The 23,594-nt window shown below is 48.1% G+C and overlaps 1 protein-coding gene across 1 annotated transcript in view; it reads left to right on the forward strand.

Annotated features, from left to right (window-relative positions):
* Positions 1-1,130: 1,130 nt before the first annotated feature.
* Positions 1,131-23,594, forward strand: part of LOC122205170 (phosphoserine aminotransferase) — a 32,965-nt gene continuing 10,501 nt past the window's right edge. The window contains exons 1-7 of the mRNA XM_042913316.1: positions 1,131-1,261; positions 6,510-6,570; positions 7,505-7,574; positions 10,094-10,299; positions 11,115-11,287; positions 13,471-13,640; positions 21,245-21,373. Coding sequence (XP_042769250.1) covers positions 1,202-1,261; positions 6,510-6,570; positions 7,505-7,574; positions 10,094-10,299; positions 11,115-11,287; positions 13,471-13,640; positions 21,245-21,373 — 869 coding nt within the window. The 5' untranslated portion in view covers positions 1,131-1,201. The remainder of the gene's footprint in view (positions 1,262-6,509; positions 6,571-7,504; positions 7,575-10,093; positions 10,300-11,114; positions 11,288-13,470; positions 13,641-21,244; positions 21,374-23,594) is intronic.

Here is a 23,594-nt window from a genome sequence, read left to right on the forward strand (position 1 = left end):
GTTAAATTATGGAGTAGAAAGCAGACTTCGCAGTTCAAAAAATAATGAAATTCCAGAATCCAAAGAAATGTCTTTCTTGTGGGGAAGGGGGGCCTCCCTGTTTCAGAGCACCATGCGGGTCTCCACGGGAGTTCTCTTGAGAAGGATGCGTCTGTGGAAAAGTTTGAGCAGCGCTGGCCTGGCGCCCGGCTTGGCTTGGGCTGCAGACTGACTCTGGGCCTCTCCCTAGGCTTGCACTGACTCCCTAGTGGTTTCTCATTGCCGTTAATATCTCCTCACGTTTCTAAACCCACAGCTTGTCAGCACCGGTGCAACCTGAGAGCGAATGCCAGGTCGTACTCGCTCTTTTCACAAAAGGAAATGGAGAATCAGCAACTTGAAAGGACTTGCCTGGGCGGGGGGGGGGGGGGTGGTGGGGGGGGGGGGGGTGGTGGGGGGGGGTGGGGGGGGGTGGGGCATCCAGATTTCCCAGGCCAGTGCTCCTCCTCGAGTGCTTGGCCGCTCCATCCTTTCATTCTGCAGGAACTCCTGGTCCATCTATCCATGCAGGGAATCTCATTCCCCCTCCCCCCGCACTCCCCCTCCCGTCCGTCCACCCTTCACCCTGTAGTTCCATTCTTGAGAGCCCTGCCTCTCCAATGCGGCATCCGGGGCTGGTGGGGGGCGCTTAGAAAAGTTTCGTGAATTAGTAACCGCTGGTTCTGAAGCATGCATCAGAGCCCAGACCAGGGGCGGGTGAAGTGGTTGGATTGGGGAAGGATTTGCTCCACGTCTCCCAGTGCGACCAAGAGAGAGGGGCTGCGGTTGGAGGGGGGAAACGGTCCGGATCCAGGCCGCAGAAGCACGAACCCACGTTGGCAGGGGCAGCCCTTTCCCGCCGCCCACGATCCTAGGGCGGGCACTCTGCCGAGCTGGGCGGCTGGTGCAATCTCCCGCGCGCCTTGCACTGATCAGAAAGAGAGGAGCTGAGGCAGTAGACGAGAGGAGGAGCAACTGGTCCTGGGCCTTGGCTGAGGCGCATGACCAATGGGGATGCGAGCCCCGTAGCGCGAACCAATTAGCGCAGGGCCTGCGACAGCGCGGGCCAATGGGGGCGCCGACTGGGCGCTGGGAGGAGGCAGAAGGTCTGAGCCAGCAGTAGACTTGCGCTGCCCACGCGGTCAGTTCTCTCGTTTTCCCTCGCCTCCTGTGCGGCCGCATCATGAGCGCCCGGAGGCAGGTGGTCAACTTCGGGCCCGGGCCTGCCAAGCTGCCGCGCTCGGTAAGTCCCCACGAGCGCGAGCCGAGAGTGCGGTGCGGGCGGGAGCGCGCGCGGTTCGCAGTGTATCTCCGAGGCGGGGCGCTCGGATCCCCTCTCCCGGCTCGGAGTCTTCCGAGCGTTCTGCAACAGAGTGCATGCCCAGTTCAGGATCCCTCGCAAGTGGGCTTCTGGAAGAATGCATCTGGGGGAAAGGAAACTCGGCGACTTGCTTCTACAGCTGCCCCTGGCGCCGACTGCCCTTGGCGCGGCGTGCACGACTCGGCTCGCCCGTGCGGCGCACCTGCAGACTCCGGTGCTGTGCCTTCTCCTGGGCTGGGCCCGGGGCGCGGCGGGAAGGCAAGAGCTCTCATCTCTGCGTTCGCCTTGCCCGGCCGGCATTGAGAGCCAGGCAGTGCCGAGTGGATCTGTGAAGGGATACTTTGAATGAATGGTGAATGAGGATCGCGTTAACTGGAGGGGATGGCAAACTGGAGTCCCGCGCATGACCCCTCCTCGTAGGGAGTGTTTGGTTTAGCCGGCAATTGGGAACGTTGCTTTTCAGAAATGTAAATCTGAAAGCCTTCAGTCCACCCTTTCCTTGTTCCCCTAGAGAAGCTGCCCCCCCCCCCCCCCCGCCACCTTTATTTCAGCTCTGTTCCACGCGTAGGTTTTGTTTTTTTTTTTTTTTTTTTTTTTAAACTGGCTTGTTTCCTAAAAGCATTCGAGTATTCAAATTCTGTTAGGCTTTGGGCTGCTTGCCCAGTTAGCTTCACTTTGTTTTGGAGGAAATGGGATGATTGAATTCTCCCTGGGGCCACAACCAGACTTTTCAAGTCCTAGTGGAACTGACTCCCTGCCTTCCTAGGCACCATGCCAGCTTCCAGCTCCTCCCCCAACACCCATTCCTCCTTTCCCCATCACCCCTCCCCCACTCCCCAGTTTTGAAGAAGGCAGTTTGTGATTTGCCTTGAATGACAAACTGCTATCGCTGCTGTTATATTTTTATTTTTCTAACCAGAATGACTGATAATATGTTGTTGCAACATGAGGCATAGCCAAATGCTTTACAATTATCTATTGTTGAACAGAGTAGAAATCTCCCCGGGATAGAGCCTCCTCTGTGTTGTACGAACAGAGAATCTTACAATTTTAGAAGGGAAAGGATTTCTTGCATTTCTAGGGGCAGGGCTCGCGGTAGCTGAGAGAACAGGGCTTGTTTTTTCTCACCTATTACAGTCGGTTTTAGGCGAGATTCCTTCCCTGTCAGAGCTGTGCAAACGTTTCTTGTACCTGCCTCACCTTCCTTCTCTGTTTTGGAATCTTCTATTTGTTCCTTGTGCAATTTCTTTCTTTCTTTTTTTTTTTTTTTAAGTAATCTCTCCCCACCCCCATGGGGCTCGAACTCAGGCCCCCTGAGATCAAGAGTCCCATGCTCTACCCATTGAGCCACCCAGGCACCCCTCCTTGTGCAGTTTCTTTATGCATTTTTTAAAATGGCAGTTGTGATCATCAGTAACGTAATTATTGTTTCCCTGGGAAGATTTTTGCCCTCAGATGCCCTCTCTGGGTGGGGGAGGGGGTGGGCGGAAGGAAGTGGGCAGATGTTGCTTTTTATGAGTTTTGATTTGATTGAATTGTTAGGATTAGAGAAGGTTTTCAAACTTTACTGTTGACTGTGACCACAATGAAAAATATATTTTACAAAATGACAAAATATATGCATATAATTATAATGAAAGCCTTATATTAAGGTCTTATGAAATATTTGGCCTAAATAACTACAACATACATAGTTTTGTATTCTATTCCACTCTAGTCTATTTCATTTAAAAAACTAGTTGTGAGGAGCACCTGGGTGGCTCAGTCCGTTAAGTGTCTGACTCTTGATAGCCGCTTAGGTCATGATCTCACGGTTCGTGGGTTCAAGCCCCGTGTTGGGCTCTGTGCTGACAGCACAGAGTCTGCTTGGGATTCTCTCTCTCCCTTTCTCTTTGGCCTTCCCCCGCTCGCTGTCTCTCAAAATAAATAAATAAACTTTAAAAAAGTTAGTTGTGACCCACAAAAGCAATTGTACTCTGCAGCTAAAGAAACTCCACTGGAGTAGAGGGGCATGATTTTTGGGGTAGAAGTCTTTTAAAACTCTTTGTAATGATTTGGGTTATAACCTCATTTTAGGGGATACTGTCTGTAAGAGAAATCCAGTCTTTTTTGTTGTTGTTTGTCCAAGATTTTATTTAAATTCAAGTTAGTTAACATTTAGTGTAGTATTGGTTTCAGGAGTAGAATTTAGTCATTCATCATTTACATATAACGCCCAGTGCTCATCGCAAGTGCCCTCCTTAATGCCCCTCACCCATTTAGCCCATCCCCCACGTAGCTCCCTTCCAGCAACCCTCAGTTTCTTCTCCATATTTAAGAGTCTCTTATGGTTTGCCTCCCTCTCTGTTTTTATCTTGTTTTATTTTTATTTCTCTTCTCCGGTGTTCATCTATTTTGTGAGAAATCCAGTCTTAAACAGGAGTTCAAAGATGGATTCACTAAAGTTTATTTGTTCAGCCAGTGCTAATAAGCATCCGGTAGTTTACAGAATAGTGACAAATCCTTTTTTCTAATGCTAGCTTTTATGATTTCTTTCTTTTCTTTTTTGAAAGTAATCTCTATACCCAAAGTGGGGCTTGAACTCACGACCTAAAAATCAAGAGTGTCATGCTCGCTGACCAAGCTGCCAGGTGTCCCAACAATGACAAATTATTGACACCCCCCCCCCCCCGCCCCCGCCCTTGCCAAAGGAACCTTTTGTTTAATTCTTTATTGTTAAAATGTTGTTTTTTTCAGGGGCATCAGGGTGGCTCAGTCCTTGAGCATCGGACTCGTGATTTCAGCTCAGGCCATCATTTCACGTTGGTGGGATGGAGCCTGGCATCAGACTCTGCTCTGAATGTGGAGATTGCTTAAGATTCTGTCTCCTGCTGCCCCTCACTCTTGCTTGTGCGCGTGCGCACTCTCTCTCTCAAAAAGTTTTTTTTTTTTTTTTTAGACAAATCACACTCCAGTTTAGATTGTTTTATGACCGTCCTGTTTTAGCCTCTGTCTTTCGAGGAAACCTCTGATGGCAGGATGCCTCTACAGAGGGCTTATCTCACCTGTTTAATGTATGTTTTCAGGGCATTTTTTCCCTTTCTTTGTACTTCATGACAGTTTGCACATACACAAAGGTAGAGAGGGAATAATGCAGTGAAATCCATGGACCCATCTCTGAGGATTTTGAATTCTGTGGACGTTTTGCCAGTCTTGCTTGTTTCAGTACTCCCTCCTCCAGCACGCTCTTACTCCCCACCGGCTCTGGGATGATTTTAAAGCCAATTCCAGGGGCGCCTGCGTGGTTCAGTCAGTAGAGCGTCTGACTTCAGCTCAGGTCGTGATCTCATGGTTCTTGGTTGGATCTGAGCCCCACGTCGGGCTCTGTGCTGACAACTCAGAGCCTGGAGCCTGCTTTGGATTCTGTGTCTCCCTGTCTCTCTGCCCCTACCCTTTGCTTGTGCTCTGTATCTCTCTCTCTCTCAAAAATAAATAAACATTAAACAAAATTTAATAAAAAAAAATAATAATGACAATTCCAGGAATGCCTGGGTGGCTCAGTCAGTAGAATGTCTGACTTCGGCTCAGGTCATGATTTCATGGTTCTAGGCTCCGAGCCCCATATCGGGCTCTGTGCTGACAGCTCAGAGCCTGGAGCCTGCTTCGGATTCTGTGTCTCCTTGTCTCTCTGCCCCCACCATTCGCTTGCTCTCTGTATCTCTCTCTCTCTCTCTCAAAAATAATTAAACATTAAAAAAAATTAATAAACAATAAAGCCAATTCCAGATATCATGTCATTTCACACTTTAACATTCATCTCTGATAGGATTTTATCTTCCTTCTTTAAGAAAAATAAATAAAGGATTGGTGTTTTTTTGTTTTTTTTCAGTGTGTAGTTACTTGCATTTTACTTACTTTGGAGGAACAAAACATCAATGGGGCTCCCCCCAAGCCAGCTGTGTTTTGTAAGGTTTGGTGAGCCGTGCCCCATTTCCTGACTCTTTGGGATTGGTGGTAAATTGGGTCTCCCCTGCCCAGTTGTCCCTGTAAGGTAGAATGTGATTAAGGGACTGCAGTAATCTTAGTAGAGGGGTCAAAGGGCTGGCCAGTTGCATAGCCCTCAGAGCCTTGGCTGATATTACTCATCTGCACATTGGGGATAGGAATATCCCCCTCATGGCTCTGTCGGTATGTCATTACCTCCCCTGCCCATTAATCTTTCACAACAGGTGTTTCTTTCTTTTTTTTTTTTTAAGTGTTCATTTATTTTGAGAGAGAGCACGTGCTCCTAAGCAGGCTTCTCGGAGCCCGACAGGGGGCTGGATCTCAGGAACCGGTGAGATTAGGACCTGAGCCCAAATCAAGAGTCCAGCGCTTAACCAACAGCCACCCAGGAGCCCCTTCATTCACAGCAGGCTCTTCCTAATTCCCGCACACCCACCCTGTTCCATTTGAGCACCTTAGACTAAAAAGATGGAAAATTGAGTTATCAGTTTAATTTCAGCCTCACCGACTTTTTTTGTTTTTCCTTGAACCCAGAACTTTATGCATTTTGTTGTGTTTCTGCATTCAGAGTGAGAAATGTGATAGTGGAGGGGATATTTTCTAGCGTGTCCGTTTTTTCCCAAAGGTCTTATCTTGACAGCTGAGGGTTGTCATCAGAAAAATTCTTTATTTGAACTTTATTTTTTGAATCCAGGTGAATTTTTATACCTAAATAAATTCATGCTTTTGGAAAAGCTGTTTTTTTTTTTTTTGAGTTTATTTTTATTTATTTTGAGAGAGAGAGTATAGAGAGCAAGTTGGGAGAGGGGCAGAGAGGAAGAGAGAATCCCAAGCAGGCTCCGTGCCATTAGTGTGGAACCCGACGCAGGGCTCGATCTCATGAACCATGAGATCTTGACCTGAGCTGAAAACAAGAGTCTGATGCACAACTGATTGAGCCACCCAGGTGCCCCAGAAAAGCTGTATTTTAACATCAATCGCATCACATAATTTCACACTTAACTTGTGTGTCAATTGCATTAGCAGGGCTCTGTGGGCTGGGTGGGAGGAAGGGGATTGGCCGTGGGCACGACAGAAGCTTCCGGACCTCACAGGCCCTGTGGGTGGACTCCCTCTCTTTGATGTCCAGAGGGAGTGCTCTGCACAGAATATCCAAATCATTTTATTTTCTCTTGTTTTTTCCTAGGTATTGTTAGAGATACAAAAGGAATTATTAGACTACAAAGGAATTGGGATTAGTGTTCTTGGTAAGGTTTACTTTTTGATTCTGAATATCCAGGTTCCAAAGGAAACTGATTAAAATGCATCAAGCCTCGAATTTTTTCCCCTCGGTCTTCCTTTAGGCCTTTGTAGATCTGTTTTTAAGTTTTAGTAATTTTGGTCGCATGATTGATGGAAGCAGTTTTGAAATCAGTACCCATGCTGGTGAGGGGTTCTTGCCTCTCCGCTTACCCTTTCATGGTTGGTTTTTGCTGTTGATAGTATCGGAGATCACATGCCTCACCATGCTCTGAACCTTTATAGTATTGCCTCACATTCATTGTACAGCCTGGGCTATACTTACAAATGAACTCAGTAAATGTTTAAAGGTCTACAAGCCTTTGCTCAAGATCTTGCGCGTTAACAATTTCATTAAGTTTCTCTTACATTATTGAGGAAGAGAACCTTGGAATTTAAAAATTTCCTCTTGAAAATTTAATGTCCTTTTTCTTGTTAGGTAATTCCAAAGGCCACATAGTATTAAGAGATCATAGGGTTAACTGCATGCTTGTTGCTATTAAATTTTCTTCCTGTGGGTTTGGGACGAATACTTGGGTTTCTGTGAAATGAGAGCTGCAGTGCGGAAATTTGTGCTGCTATTCTCGGGGGTAGCCTTTGTGCATGGGTTCGTGTTTGTGAGAAATCACAGGGACGGAAGGATGAATTAGTAAATGGCTCATTCAGTGAGTATGCGACTTGAAAAATCATTCCGCTGTGGCTGTAAGGCTCAAATGTTTGCAATTGGAAAATCAGTTTGGATTTTTCCCCTAAACTAAGTGAGCCTTGGCCCACAATTTGCAAAATCACTGCAATTTCCCGTTATTATTTTATTTGCAAATTGTGCACTTGCTTCTAAAGTTTCTTCTGTTCATTTGGTTTTGAACTGGAACTGCGTTTTCTTGTTTTTCTTTCCTTCCACAGAAATGAGCCACAGGTCATCAGATTTTGCCAAGATTATTAACAACACAGAGAATCTTGTGCGGGAATTGTTGTAAGTTCAAAATTTTAAAGACCAAATTCGTTACTTTTGTTTGATAATCCACATACCTGGGTGTCTGTTATAGTATTTACTCTGCTGTGTGTTAAGAATATTTCATAATTAAAAATAATCTTTTAAAGATTCTCCCAAAGTCACTAAATTAGTACATCATGCTTTTTTTTGTTTGTTTGCTGTCCTGTGTTTGTGTGTTTTTATTTTATGTGGTGTTTCCAAAGATTTGGAATCATTATATCTAAGAAAGATTTTTCAGGCTTAATAGGGATTTAGATAACAAAGAAATGGTCATCTTGGTTAGTTTACTGACTCTTAAAAATGTGGGTCTCAGACCACCTGTCAGAATCACCTGGCTGCAGGGAGGTATTAAAAAATTTAAGTGCAGGGCCCCCTCTCTAGCCCAGCTGAATCCGAATCTCTGTAGAAACTTCATCTTTTGCAAACTTTTTGGGTAATTTTAAGAGTTCTTCACTCCAGGAACTTCTCAGGTGGTCCCTCTTAGCTTATCTGTACCATTCTCCTTACCCAGAGGAAACCTTACTTGTAAATAGATTGCTGTTTAAATGAGAGATATATTATCTATACATATTCACATAAACGTTATGAATATGGTAATCTTGGGTGGGGGGGGAGAAATCCACATTTTCGTTCTGCTCATAGAACTGGTACATGTTCATGGTAGAAAGTTTAGGGGAAAACCTGAATATCACAAATTAAACTAGAATTTAAACTACTGGATAGTTAAACTATGGATAGAATTAAACTATCCATAACCCTATCAGTCAGAGGTAATTATTATTAACATTTTAGGGTTCATGTTTGCATTATTTCGTTAACAAGATTGGAATTATATGGACTACTTCCTTTTAAATTGCCTTGATGAGACGCTTCAAGATGGGGCAGGCTTGGGGACACTTTTGTGAGGAGCTCCTAGAAGCCCAGTGCAATGCGAGTGGTCAGAACCAGTAATCGTTCGCGTGACTTCACTCACTGGGTCTGCCTGCTGGGTCCCGTGTCCTGTCCACAGCATAATCCTGTGCTTCATGGAACCTTGGCCCCAGAAGATGTGGGCTGTGAGCCTCCTGGGACTGGACTCTCAGTTCAGTTTATGGGCCTGTCCTTTAGTCTCCTAACCAAGTGCCTACCTTGTACCCCTGTCTGCTCTGTCTCTATCTGCTGTCCTTCCATCCAGGTGTTGGCCTTCTTATCTGTCTGGCATCTGAATAACATAGACCTGGAACCCTCTCAGCTGCTGAGAACCTCATGTTTAGAACCTCTCAATGAGACCTGGCAGTACGCACTGGATGATCACAGGCAGACATAGTTCAGGACCAGATATTTGCACAGCACCCATTCCCCAGGACCCTCTCGGGTTGCCCTGCCCTTTGGTTCTTACCTTGGTGCTGGGCCTGTCTGTAGCCATCTGCCTTCCATATACCTGTTTCCAAGCTCTGACCTTACTCAAAGGTTTGGGTCCAGTTTCCATGGCCTAGTCCCTCTGGAGCTGGCCTTCTCTTAGTGCCTAGAGCCATTCCAACCATCATCTTCATTTTCTATGCTGGAGTCCAGAAATTTCCCTGTTAGTCTTGTTTTTTTTTTTTTTAATGTTTATTTATTTTTGAGTGAGAGACAGAGTGTGAGCTGGGCTGAGGAAGAGGCAGAGAGAGAGGGGAAAACACAGAACTCAAAGTGGGCTCCAGGCTCTGCACCATCAACACAGAGCCCAACGCAGGGCTCGAACTCACAAACTTTGAGATCATGACCTGAGCTGAAGTCGCACGCTTAACCAAATGAGCCACCCAGGTGCCCCCCTGTTAGTCTTGATGTATGTCCGTATGTGATTACATGCTTAGGCCTAAAACGTTATCTACGATTCTTATCACCGTCCGCATGGTTCATAGCATGGACCAGCACATATCTATTTTTAGGACTTCTGGTTGTAAGTGACAGATGCCCAGCTCTTAGCTTAAGTGAAAGAGGGGGTGTGTTACCGTGTGTAACCGTAAAGTGAAGGAGTGATTAGGTGATGTTCAGGAAGGTCTTTATCTTCATCTTTTGGCTCTGCTTTTTTAGGTGTTGGCTTCACCAGGTGGCCACCAGGGGTTGTAGGATTAGCCGGTTTATCCTTTCCCTCAGTAGAAAGCGTTCCCCTTTTCCTGAAGTTTGAGCAAAGGTCTCAGAACCAAACCCCACTGGCCGGCTCGGGTCATGTGCCCTTCTGCTGGAGCGAGGGTTGGCCTCCCTTGAACCATGTAGTCTGAGAGTGGTAGCAAGATGACCAGCAGGGTGTTACTGACTTCCCTCCAAATATTCCCCATAGGCTTCCACACAGAGTCCGATAATGGTTGTCCAAGGAGGGAATAGATAAGTGACTGGATTGGGGAAGGCAAAGCCGCTGGGGGGACTTTACCATATTTCTTGTAGTATATCCACCCAGGGTAAAGTGCTGGTAGAGAGCATCACTCATTCTTGCGCCCTTTGTGTCTCTGTTTACCGTCACATGTGCTTCTGCCCAGAGCCGTTCCAGACAACTACAAGGTGATTTTTGTGCAAGGAGGTGGGTCTGGCCAGTTCAGTGCTGTCCCCTTAAACCTGATTGGCCTGAAAGCAGGAAGGTGTGCCGACTATGTGGTGACAGGATCTTGGTCAGCTAAGGCTGCCGAAGAAGCCAAGAAGTTTGGGACCGTGAATATCGTCCACCCCAAACTTGGGAGTTACACGAGTAAGTGCTGGGATCTGAGTTCAGCAGTGATAATGAAATGCTGACAAATGTTGATGGGTGGGTAGTCCCTCCTTAGATGTCAGGTTACCCCCGCCAAGGGCAACCAGCAGTTTTTAATTCCTTCTTCTGGTCAATAGTTGGTTTGGTACCATTCAGACTGGATGGTTGTACTTGTTAAGATTGTTCACTGGCTGCTACAGAAAGAGTATTCATAGGTTCTCTTACCTGAAAACCTAGAGGCTGATTGGGTTCAGGAATGGCTTGATCAAGGGCCCCAACAAGTGCCTGCAGGTCCTGGTGTCTCCCCTCGTCTCCTCTGTGGTGGCTCCACAGTCGGAAAAGCTGTACTCCCTTTTAGAAGATGCTCCTGACCTTCTGTTCTCCCAAGTTTCAGTGCCTTCGCTCAAGCATTTCCAGTTAGAGTCTGACGTCTCCTGTGTTCCATTCCCAATCAGTCATGTGACTGCAAGTGGAATTGGCCACACTGGAGCTACGTGGGCTGAGCTGGGGAGGCTGGGGCTCCAAGAAGAAACTCAGTGGACATAGGATAGATGGATGCTGGGTAATGAGAAAAAACTCGACAAATACCCACCACACCATTCTTGAAGATGAGTTACCCCCAATAACTGTCACAGGGGTGGGATTCATAATCTTTTTAGGTTGTTGATGGGGATTATAATGCAAGATGGATAGGGTGGTTTCACTTGGGAGGGCTTTGGGATGAGCCTTTCGCTGCTAGGGGAAGTGTGTCAGTCCCATCTACACAAGGAAGGCAGAATGAAAGTCCAGAGTCTCCACCTTTTCTTCTGTGGTAGAAATTCCAGATCCAAGTACCTGGAAGCTGAGCCCCGATGCCTCCTATGTATATTACTGTGCCAACGAGACTGTGCACGGAGTGGAGTTTGACTTTATCCCAGACGTCGAGGGAGCAGTGCTGGTTTGTGACATGTCCTCAAACTTCCTATCCAAGCCAGTGGATGTTTCCAAGGTAGAGTGTGAAAGGGCCTGGCGGGGGCACCCCAGTGTCTTGGATTCCGTGAGAGCATTTTAACATACGTACCAGGACACGGAAAGGCCCAGAGCGTCTTGGGCCAGCAGAGACCTCGAAGCCAGGGCAGCTCACAGCGATGGGCTGACAGTTGCTTATTTCCTGTGGGTTGTCAGAATGCTTACATCTTGATGTTACCCCGTGTTAATGATTGCTTCACAGGGTCACACTGGAGTCCTTGGGGAGTTTATCTGCCTTCGAGGGTCCCTCTTAGAAGTGTTTGGGCCAACACAGTGGGAGTAGCTTGCTGTCTTCCAGGGAAAATTTAGATTATCCAAGCTCAGGGGATGTGTGAAGGAGCTGCACCTGGCCGTGAGCCCATCTCAACTCCCAGAGCATCAACAGGGCATATAGCCTTTCCTAGTGGCACACCAGGGTGGACGGGGGAGCACAGCACTCAGCTGAATGCAACCAGGGGGTGCAAAAAGTAAAGCATTTACTTTTTTTTATTTTTGAGAGAAAGAGAGAGATAGACAGAGTGCTAACCAGGGAGGCACAGAGAGAGAGATACATACAGAATCCGAAGCAGGCTCACTAGGCTCTGAACTGTCAGTACAGAGCTCAGCGCAGATCTTGAACTCAAAAACCGCGAGATCACGACCTGAGCTGAAGTCAGATGCTCAATTGACTGAGCCACCTAGGCGCCCTGAATTTCCTTTTTTTTTTTTTAATGCTTATTTTATTCTTGAGAGGGAGAGAGACAGAACGTGAACGGGAGAGGGCAGAGAGAGAGACGGAGACACAGAATCCGAAGCAGGCTCCAGGCTTTGAGCTGTTAGCACAGAGCCCAATGGGGGCTCGAACCCACGAACCATGAAATCATGACCTGAGCCAAAGTTGGAAGCTCAGCCGACTGAGCCACCCGGGGGGCCCCCTTTAAAGCATTTAAAAACAAACTCACTAAATGGTAGCCTGCCTTTAAAAAAAAAAAATTACGGTAAAATATACATAACATAAAATTTACCACCTTAACTATTTCTGAGTGTATAGTTCAGGGGCATTAAGTACATTCACACTGTTGTGCAAACAGCATCACCATCTGTCTCTAGAACTTTTTATCTTCCCAAGCCGGAATTCTGCTCAGTCGTCCCCCAGGCCCTGGTAGCCACCACCCTCTGTGAATTGGACTCTTCCGGGTCCCTCATAGAAGGGGATTCAGGCAATATTTGTCATTTTGTGTCAAGTTCATTTCACTTAAAATGTCCTCGGGGGTCATGCACGCGGTAGCAGGGGTCGCACCTTCATTCCTTTTTAAGGCTGAATAATCTTCCGTTGTGCGGTTATACCACATTCTGTGAATAATCCACTTTTGATGACCAGTTGCCGCGCATTGGCAATTCTAAACAGTGTCACCTATAAAGTACTCCCTATCAGGCCCGGCTGTCTTCCCCCCTTATCCTTGGGATGCCGTTTGATATTTATAAAGCATTCAAAGCGTTCATGGGAGGATGTGGGAGAGGGTTCTGGATCTTACATGACAAAATTTTCTGAAGTTCCTTTAAACATCTGTTGCCTAAACTTTCTTCTCTTTCAGGCAGCTTGTCTATTATTTCTCAACATCTTCCGATTGTCCTTTTATACAAACACGAATGCATTCAAAACTGTGTTTCTTTTGGTTACCAAGAACAGTTAGCCCCATTTTTTTATACTTTTTTAAAAAAGGTTTATTTATTTATTTATTTGAGAGAGACAGAGGCAGTGTGAGTGGGGAAGGAAAGGGAGAGACTCCCAAGCGAGAGCCTGACGGGGAGGTTGAACTCATGGGACTGTGAGATCATGCCCTGAGCTGAACCCAAGAGTTGGGACACTCAACCGACTGAGCCACCCAGGCCCATTTTAAATATTGGTTTGGGTGTAGAAAGGACGTATACACAGTGATAGGAATATGTATAAGGTCTTTGTAGTGATTGGTTCGGGCTGGCCCCTTGCTGGTGAGTGGGACATGTGTAACCTGCAGGCCTCTGAACTCTCCCAGACAGAGATGCCTTTAGAGAATAGAATGCACTTTGAGCAAGATTAGGATAGAATCACTTCCTCATACTTTAGAAAGACATTGGGAAATTTGAATACAGTTATGAAAAATGACCAAGTGTATCTACAACAGCATGCCTTCTCTTTTTCAGTTTGGTGTCATTTTTGCGGGTGCCCAGAAGAACGTAGGCTCTGCCGGGGTCACGGTGGTGATCGTCCGTGATGACCTGCTGGGGTTCGCCCTCAGGGAGTGCCCGTCAGTCCTGGACTACAAAGTGCAGGCTGGAAACGGCTCCCTGTACAACACACCTCCGTGCTTCAGGTTAGCTCCGGGGCATGGCTCGGGGGCCTCGGGGACGGACGGAGGAGGTCTCACTCTTTCCCATCAAAGCGGAGGGAGGTAGCTTTCTGAAGTAAGTAGAGCACGTTTTCATTAGCCAGTGACCTAATGGCTCAGACATCCTATCAGGATTCTTTGCCCAGCTCACCTCTCTCTGTTATCCCCTGTGCACTGTTAGATCAGTTTTCCTTGCCCTTTTTAGGTCTTGATAGCCTTAGGAGTTTACCATTAACCCAAAAGCTCTCTGCAAATGAGTGGCAGGTGTGCATCTCAAACATGAAGCTTTGGAAGCTTCCATGAAACTTTGGAAAAGGACTTTCAAAGGCCAGACCTCCCCGGCTTTCTTTTCTTTCCCTGCTGGGCCTGCACAAAGCTGGCCACCAGGCAGCGAACATACTGGCTTGGGCTTTTCACCCAGTCTGTGCTTGTCCGGTATGCCTGGCTTCCTATTAGCCAAGTGAGAAAAGTGTATTAAAGCACATTCAGGGACAGTGAGGCTCCCCTGCCCCATGGTCTTTTAACGCCAAGCCTCAGATATTTTGTGAAAATCTTGTGACACTTAGGATTTAACAGTTGCCTGGGAGATTTTTACTACTTACTAGCTGTGTGATCTTGGGCAAGTCACTTAACCTGTCTGTGTAGCAGGTTCCTCCAGGACTAATAATAGTACCCTGCTGATAGTGCTGTGAGGATTGATTGATTGATTGATTGATTTACTTACTTACATCTAAAACGCATTTGGTGGTTGGCACATGGTAATTTATAAATGTTAGCTGCTGTATTATTACTGTTTCTCTTGTTGCTAGTTCCCAGAGCTTTAGCAGGGGAAGGAAAAGCCAGAATTTATGGATTACCTTTCAGGCCATGTATGATATAGAATGGTGATACTTTATTTGTATGACCCTTTTAGTGCTCCCGAGCACCCGAGGAGGTAAATACTCTTTTTATTCCCATTTTGCAAGTAAAGAAGCAAAGGCCATACTTGTAGGTCGTGGCACGGCTGGGATTGGAACCTGGACAGCCTGGTTCCAGAGCTTGGGTGGGTTCACCCTGTACCTTAAGTGTTCTCCACAGGTGAAATTACCAGTGTGTGTTTCTTTGTGTCTGAAGGATTCGTCTTAGGAGATCACTGTTGGAGTCCAGCTCTTCCGCTCATGGAATTTTCTAGGGGGAAAGTGCTTTCAGAAGAGCATGTGGAAAGGCAGGCTCAGGCTGGCGCAGAGAGCATTTCCCTCTGAGTTGGGACTTTGTCTGAGTTCTTCCTGATAGAGGCTGCTTCTAGAAAATCTTCTACGTAATTGGCTCTAGGAAGGAAAAGTGTTTTTTTCTCAAAGTTAGAATTCTTTTTTTTTTTTTTTTTTAACATTTATTTTATTTTTGAGACAGAGAGAGACAGAGCATGAACGGGGGAGGGGCAGAGAGAGAGGGAGACACAGAATCGGAAACAGGCTCCGGGCTCTGAGCCATCAGCCCAGAGCCCGACGCAGGGCTCGAACTCACGGACCGTGAGATCGTGACCTGAGCTGAAGTCGGACGGACGCTTAACCGACTGAGCCACCCAGGCGCCCCCTTTTTTTTTTTTTTTTTAATTTTTAATTTTTTAACACTTATTCCTTTTTGAGAGACAGGGAGACATAGCATGAGCGGGGGAAGGGCAGAGAGAGAAGGAGACACAGAATCCAAAGCAGGCTTCAGGCTCTGAGCTGTCAGTGCAGAGGCCGATTGCGGGTCTGGAACCCATGAACCATGAGATCATGACTTGAGCTGAAGTCAGATGCTCAACCAACTGAGCCATCCAGGTGCCCCAGAATTCTTTTTTTTTTTAGGTTAATTTATTTATTTTGAGAGAGAGAGAGAGAGAGAATGAGCAGGGGAGAGGCAGAGAGCGGGGGTAGGGGCAGAGGATCCAAAGCAGGCTGTGTTGACAGCAAACAGCCGGGTGCGGGGCTGGAACTCACGAACTGTGAGATTGTGACCTGAGCCAAAGTCAGACGCTTAACCGACTGAGCCACCCAGGTGCCCCTCAAAGTTAAAATTCTGATGGAAATTTCCACTGGATTTCTGCACCGCTGACGGGGGCACAGCAGCTAATTTGTGTCTCCTGTTTTCCTTGGGGAATGGGGTGTTCTAGTGGTTACTGTCCTGGTCACTTCTAAACCCCACTCTGTTTCACCCTGGTTGAGAATGTTTCTGAAATGCCTGTTAAGGGTGGGGACGGTGGGGCTGAACCTCTTGTCCATCGGTCCTGTTTCTGGGGTTCCAGGCAGTTCCAGGCGCCAGTGATCACTGGCCAAGTTGGAAACAAGTTGGAAGTGCCGAGTGGTGAGGATGCAGGTGCAGGGGAGCCTGGGGAAGGGGCTTAGCTGCCAGGCTGCACAGTGACAGGTGGTGTTTGTCCTCCCTGTTACAAAAGGTGGGGCCAAGGCCTGGCTCGCCATCAGGTGGGTCTTTCAGGGTGAGACAGAGACCACCGTGGGCTCCAGGAGGAGGTGGGGGGAACACTGTCCTGAAATGTGGTCTGAAAGCTGGCAAGTTCAGATCACAGCACAGCCCGGAGGGGCGGGGGGAGAGGGGGGGAGGGCACACTCTCTGGCACCTTCTCTGGTAGCTAAGAGTTACCGGAAGCAAATTCTAAAACATACAATGAATATGTTAAAATGCTGTTTGTTTGTTAATATTAGGGTGAAAAGTCAGTGGGAACAGTGAGAAAGCAGGTCAGTCTGTCTAATAAATATGACAAAATGATAGGAGACAACAGTGTGTGGAGTCAGACCCAGAGAGGGACTCCTCAGTGACTCTCATGTAGGGTCCCTTCCCTACCAGCTCCTGTGCAGGCCTCAGCCTGGGCCTTGACCAGTCAGCTCAGCTGGTCACCTCAGCTGGTCACCTGGAGGAGGGTTACATTGGGTGGAGGAGGGCCGTCACTGCCTCCCCAGAGCTTTCCTGCCTCAGGAGAGGGGGCTGAACCAGAAACAAGGGCAGAAAAGGGGCAAAACTTTCCCCCCCGGGCAGATCAGAACAGTGCTGAGACCATCGAGGGGCAGAATCATTAATATTCGATTAGAATAGTGTAAACGTAGCAGAGAAAGACCGGTTTCAAATGTGTTCTGACCAAGACCCCCTGGAAGTTGCCGTCCTTTCTCTTACCCAGAAAGAAGAGAACAGGAGAGAAGTAAAAGTCCATTCAATTGACCAATTACCGTAAATCTATGGCTTGGATAACCAACTTAGTTCATTTGTTGGTACTTAACAACCTTCAAGGTTAGAAAATTTTAGCTCACGCAGTGAGAACAAACCCCAAGTTAGAGATAAGATTTGTGCCAGATGCCCTCCCCGATCCTTGAATGTGAGCCAATAAGACAGGCAGAAGACTCCTGAGCTTTGAATCACACAGAAGTCCTTGAAAAGGCCCCAAGTTGTTTGAACAGAAGCCTTTTTTTTTTTTTTTCCTTTTAAAATCAGAGCTGAATGACCATTGGCTCTGGGCATTTTGTGTGAACTGGGCTGAGTAAGGCTTCACATAGTTGCCTGTAGCCCTGAGCTGTGAATTAGGGTGGAATAAAGGATCGCGTGGGCCTTCTGTTTTAACCCTTTAGTACATCACACTAAGCCCAATGAATGCACGGGCAAGAAGGTACACACACTTCCCTCTGTACCCACAAATAGTTCTCTGACCCTGTAAGTATATATTTGTTTTTTCTCTGTAGTACGAGGTAAAGTAACTAATAAGAAAATAACCCCGTTAATCAAGGCCGCCTCTCTTATCAGAGTAGGAGTGAGGGCCTGCCCAGGGCCTTAGCCTTGCTCCTCATGAGCCCCAGAAGCAGATGAGTTTCTGCAGTTAGAATCTTCAGAACAAACAGCCAGGGAGAGTTTTTCTGAGTATTTCTGGTGTGCTTTTCTAAGCCTTAGTGCACAGAGAGTATTTGTATTGCTTTAAAAAGTTAACATGTATTCTTTTTTTTAAATAATTTTATTTTTTTAAGTTAATTTATTTTCAGATCGGGTAAAGGGCGTCGGGGGGGGGGGGAGGCAAAGAGAGAGGAAGGGAGAGACGGAGAGAATCCCAAGCAGGCTCCACGCTGTAAGTGCAGAGCCCAGTGCGAAGCTTGAACCCACAAACTGAGATCATGACCTGAGCCGAAATCAAGAGTTGGCCACATGACCAACTGAGCCGCCTAATGTGTTCCTAGCAAAGATTTCTGAAGTGAGCAGAACCGGCCGGGGTAACCACTATTCACTGCTCGTTGTGGGTCCCGACAGACCCTTAACTGGGCGTATGCAGATATACAGAGCTGTATTTAGTTATGTGAGTGGGACTTTACCCTGTAGACTATTCTGTGAATTTCTTTTTTCTACCCCACAATCTGCCGCGAACACTATGCTATGTGATATAAGCTCAAATACCTGCCTTTCCCTCCCTTTGAATTGCTGTATGGTGTTCCAGTGGTATTCCACAGAATGGATCTACTGTGATTTATTTAGTAACTTAATAGACAAGCTTCGATGGTAAACCTATGCTGTGTGATGCAGGTGGCATTTTAGAAGTGAAGGCATGAATCAGGCATGTTAAATTGGTTAATGGGGAGAATTGAGACCGAACATTTAGGGTCCCTATAGTTTGAAGAGTTTGGATTGTGTGAGGCTAGAAGCTTGAGTTGATAATGAATCGGAAGCCACAGGGAGAACCCGCTTCCTTCCGAGCGGTCTGCCTCATGCTGAGGCTTCATAGGCGAGGCTCCAGGTGCCGGCTCTGGGACAGCATGGAAGATGGGAGGGCTTTCTGCCGAGCGCCTGCTCAGATCCCATTAAGATTAGCACTGAGTCTGAGCATGACAGCTACGGAGAGGGCAGTGTGTTGGTGCGGAGAACTGGCTGGGACTGTGGACCTTGCTGCAGCCTTGGATTTGAGTAGCGAGAAAGCAGCTAGGGAACGCTAGGATAACAAAGCTATAGGTGAAAGCGAAATGTGGCCTTGGAAGGGTACGGTCAGTGAATAGGCACTAGTGGCTTTGCCTGGGTCATGGGGCGGGGTGTGCTTCTGTGGTTCGTGGGAGAGTGAGTTTGGGGTTAGAAGGGAGTTCTAGAGCGGGTCACCGAACAGAGGAGTGGGTGGGCAGTGTCATATCTGTGGTTTTTTTTAATGTTTATATTATTATTTTTGAGAGGGAGAGAGCCGGGGCGGGGGGGGAGGCAGAGAGAGAAAGGGGCAGAGGATCCGAAGTGGGCTTCGTGCTGTCAGCAGCGAGCCCGATGTGGGGCTCGAACTCACAAACCATGAGACCATGACCTGAGCCCAAGTCGGCCGCTCAACTGGCTGAGCCACCCAGGCGCCCCCCCTTTTTTTTTTCCGGAGAGAGAGAGAGGCGGGCAGCATCCTATCTGGAACACACACACATCCACACAGGTGTGCTGTGAAGCTGCTCTAGCAGCCGCACGGGCAGCTGTGTCTGAGCTTTGGTGCCAGCCTGGCTGCCCCACTAGCCAGTGAGGTAGTGGCTGAGGGTCCTGGAGCCCCTACTAAACCAGATGCCTTGGTTACTGCGAAAAAAGCCCAGGCTTTGGAGTCCGACCAGGCGGGGTTGCCATCCTGGCTTTATCAGCCACTACATGGGTGACATTAGCCAAATTAAATTCCCCAAACGTCAGTTTCCTCATCTGTGAAATGGGATGATGGTAGCTCCGACCTCAGGATTATTGTGATCAAGAAAAGAAGGAACAACTAGCAGCCTGCCTGGCCCCTTAATAGATGTTGGAATACACTCCTCTGCCTTTCTTCTTTCCACTTTGTCCCTCTGCTTTCTCAGTCATTATCCACAGAGCTGCAGCTGAGGCTCTAAATTACTCAGGGGCTGTTCTCCACTCTATTCTCTCTTCCCTTTTTGCCACTAGCTACTGTTTCTCATTCCTCAAGCTGGGGAAGCTTCTGGAGAGGCTATTACACGTCTTTGGGTGCAGGCTGCTGTCTGCCCACTGCCTACTGAGCAGCCCAGCGTTGGCTTCTCCTAACTTCTGGGGATGGAAACACCGGGGTCCTCTACCTACCAGGTTGACACAGTGAATGAGCCACTTGGTGCCTTGGGCTTCCTCTGGGACAAGCTTCTGGCCATTAGAGTGCTTTCCAGATCCAGTGATCTCCCTCTTCAACCTGTCACGGTGGTAACAGACCCGTGGTGTTAATGAACGAGGCAGCTCTTGTCCAGGGGTTAGCACCCCAGATCTTTGCTGGGCATTGACTCCTGGCCACTTGGTTTGCACAGATCCCTGGTGGGGACCTCTTTTCCACTCCTGGAGAGTGCACAGCCGAGAGCTGATCTGCATATTCCCAGCTCAAGTGGATGGTATCTCTTCCCTTGGAGACCTGTGCTCCTGCCCCCACAAACTTTCAGTGAGGTACACACGGAGCTGTTTGCGCCTTTAAGAGATGGGCTTTCAGGGTGGCTTTCAGGGCCTGGGTGGCTCAGGCACAGAGCCTGCTTGAGATTCTCTCTCTCTCTCTCTCTCTGCACCTCCTCTGGTGCACACACAGGCTCTCTCTCTCAAAATAAATAAACTTAAAAAAAAGAGAGAGATGGGCTTTCAGAAGGCCACTGGGAAACCATCCACTGCTCTTCAACATGTGTGTTCAGTGCAGTTATGAGCACTTCGTAATGAAGATGCTGTTGACTACACTTGTGTCACCTACCTGCCACGTGCCAGACCCTGCACGAAGCACTTCACCCGATCTGTCTCCTAAGGTCCCCTCGAGCCCCGATGTCTCACAGGTGGCCGAGCTGACATTTTGGCTCAGAGAGGAACACTGCCAAGCTCCAGGAGGGGCTGGGGTGCAGTGGCTCCTCCTGGAACCAGGGACACAAATCCCACCCCACGTGCTCTCCGTTTCTGATCCTTGCTTCTTTCTGCTGGAAAGCAGATGAGTCTCTGTCACATGTTCTTACTCAAGTCTCACACTTTGACCAGCGCTAGGTCTGCCTCTTTGTCCTCACTCCCAGGTCAGAGAATCCCAGGGAGGGCTCTGATCGGCCCCGTTAGGTCCCCTGCCCAGCTCTGAGACCAGAGGACAAGGGACCCTGCTGAGTCTGCCCGTCGGGTGGGCGTGGGGTTAGGAAGATTGGGACAGCTGAAATGCCAGGTGTCCAGCATAGGGTGGTAGGTGTCCGTCTTTCCAGATGGGAAAGCCGGGGTTTGGATTTCCAAGGTGACTAATCCTGGGTAGTCTTAGTGGCGGCAGTGGGACCAGAGTCAAGACTGACTCAGCCTCTGCTTCTAGTGCCATACCACACCTCTCCCTCCAGGTGGGGGCCCCCGGCCCCCTGTGAGGGCTCTGCTGTAGAGAAGGTGAACACTGTGCTTCAGGTCTTCCACAACCATAGAGTCCAGATCGTGGGCCCAGAGAAATACAAAATAAAGGAGTGAATGGTACAAACTATGGGACGTATGGGCTCTGTGAGTGTAGGAAGTGAAGGGTTAACTGGGTGGGGGTGGGGAGGATGCTTGCTGCAAAACAACAGTCGGCTTGAATGTCTTTCCACCTTTGCCAAGCTGAACTAGATGGATTTTCTTTTTTTTTTGAATCTTTACTTCAGCATCTATGTCATGGGCTTGGTCCTGGAGTGGATCAAGAACAACGGCGGTGCAGCAGCCATGGAGAACCTCAGCTCCGTCAAATCGCAGATGATTTATGACATCATTGATAATTCGCAAGGATTCTACCTGTAAGTTGATGGACTTTCTCTCACATCTTGCCTCTTGTGAATTTATTTTCTTTAATTAATTAATTAAAAGGTTTCATTTATTTTTGAGAGCACGCAAGCGGGGGAGGGGCAGAGAGAGAGGGGAACAGAGGATCCAGAGTGGGCTCTGTGCTGATGGCAGCGAGCCCGATGTGGGGCTCAAACTCATGGAGTCGTGAGACTGTGACCTGAGCTGGAGTCGGACGCCAAACCGACTGAGCCACCCGGGTGCTCCTTGCCTCTTGTGAATTTTCACGCGTGTATATGACGTGTGCCTTTGAGAAATGGACACGTTTCCCTTTCTTGATGTTGAAGTGCCAGTGAGCTGGGTGGTCATGGGCCCCAGCAGTTGGAGGCAGGTGGGTTCTCCCCTTGTACGGCCCCACCTGCGGAATCGCCGGCCTAGGGACCTGTTTCCCGGGGGGTGGTGATGTTTCTCACACCAAAGATCTCTCCTGGGGAAGAGTCTCAGTTCTTCCTGGGGCAGACCCCTTCTCCCTCTGTCTGCATCCTTGGTACATCCCTCGGGAAAAATCACGCAGATTTGCTGGAAGCGCTCCCCTTTATGTAGGGATTCCACTGGAGGCCCTTGGTATAAACACCTAGTCCTGATCCCCTCAGCCGGGTCGCCTACCTTTTTAGAAGTTCGCTGCTTCCGTTATTACAGGACAAATATTCCCATCCCGGGCCTGCAGTCTGTGAATGAGGAGACTTCTAGTTAAACATTTTTGTGACTGGGGAGCCTGGGTGGCTTAGTCGGTTGAGCACCGACTTCAGCTCAGGTCATGATCTCACGGTTTGTGGGTTTGAGCCCTGCATCGGGCTCTGTGCTGACAGCTCAGAGCCTGGAGCCTGCTTCAGATTCTGTCTCCCTCTTTCTCTGCCCCTCCCTCACTTGCACTCTGTCTCTCTCTCTCTCTCAAAAAAAAAAACAAAACAAACAACAAATTTAAAAAACCAAAAAAACATTTTGGTGACCAGAAGATTCATGAATGTGTGTTGACTACTGGACCCGCTCCTGTGAGGGACAGAGAAAACGTATGGGCCTTGTATTCGTCTCCTAGAAGTGCTGGAACAAAGATTCACTAACTCGATGGCTTCATGCAACAGAAATCCATTCTCCACGTTCTGGAGGCCTGAGGTGCAAGGTGTCAGGAAGGCTTTGCTCCCCCCAGAGACTCCAGGGAAGAACCATTCTTTGTGGCTCCAGGCATTCCGTGGCCTATGGTGCATCACCCCAGTCTCTGACCTCACCTTTGCTGTGTGTCCTCGCTTCTGGTTGCTGGATTTGGGGCCTACCCAGATAATCCCAGATGGTTTCTGTCAACTAGAGACCGTTAACTTAATTACATCCTCAAAGACCCTTTTTCCAGGGGTTAGGACATGGATCTGCCTTTTGGGGGGCCACTATCCAGTCCCCTACCATAGACCTCTCACCAGAATGCTGAATGTGAAGCACCTAGCACAGTGCCTGGCACACAGGGAGCTTAATAGATGGTGTTTTTGTTTGCGTCCACCCCCCCCCTTCCAGGTGGCATACAGGTGTAGGAGACTTTCTGCTGCATGTATGTACATGTACACACATACACGTATGTTTGTGTGTACACATTTGTATGCATGTACATAAACACATACTCATTTACCAAGCCTGAGACCTCCTCAGTGACTGTTACTCTTTGGGTTCCATGATAGTAACTGACTGATAGGAACTAGAGAATGTATACTCTTCTTTGAGAATTCAGTGTGCCACGACAGATGGACAAGACGATGCTTTAGGCCTAACTTTAATACTTCTCCCTGACCACCCATGGGTGGTGGGTGGGGGTGTACTTGTGGAGTAGGTAGGATAAAGCAGCCTGCTACTGCTCCCTCTCTGTCCTTAAAATGCTTTTGGCTTGTTCCTGTGAGTTCTTGGCATGCAGTGACCCTCTAGCCACAGGCCCTGGGGGAGTTGGGTTTGGATGGATGCCTTAGCCTTTAGGCTTCTCCCCCACATGTGGTCTGGGGAGAGGTGTGCACGTTGTGCTTTCTGTCTACTCTGGTTCTGCACAACAGCGAAGTACAGACTGGGGGCTTGGTAGATGATCCGAGGAGTTCACAGCCAAGGGCTCAGTGATAGTTACTATAAGCTTGGAGCAGTAAGATGATAATGCTTTGCCTGCAGGTGTAGGGGGGGTTTTGAATGAGCTTGATTGCACCTTGG

This window comes from Panthera leo, chromosome D4 (genome assembly GCF_018350215.1).
Source record: "Panthera leo isolate Ple1 chromosome D4, P.leo_Ple1_pat1.1, whole genome shotgun sequence".
NCBI classification, from domain to species: Eukaryota; Metazoa; Chordata; class Mammalia; order Carnivora; family Felidae; genus Panthera; species Panthera leo.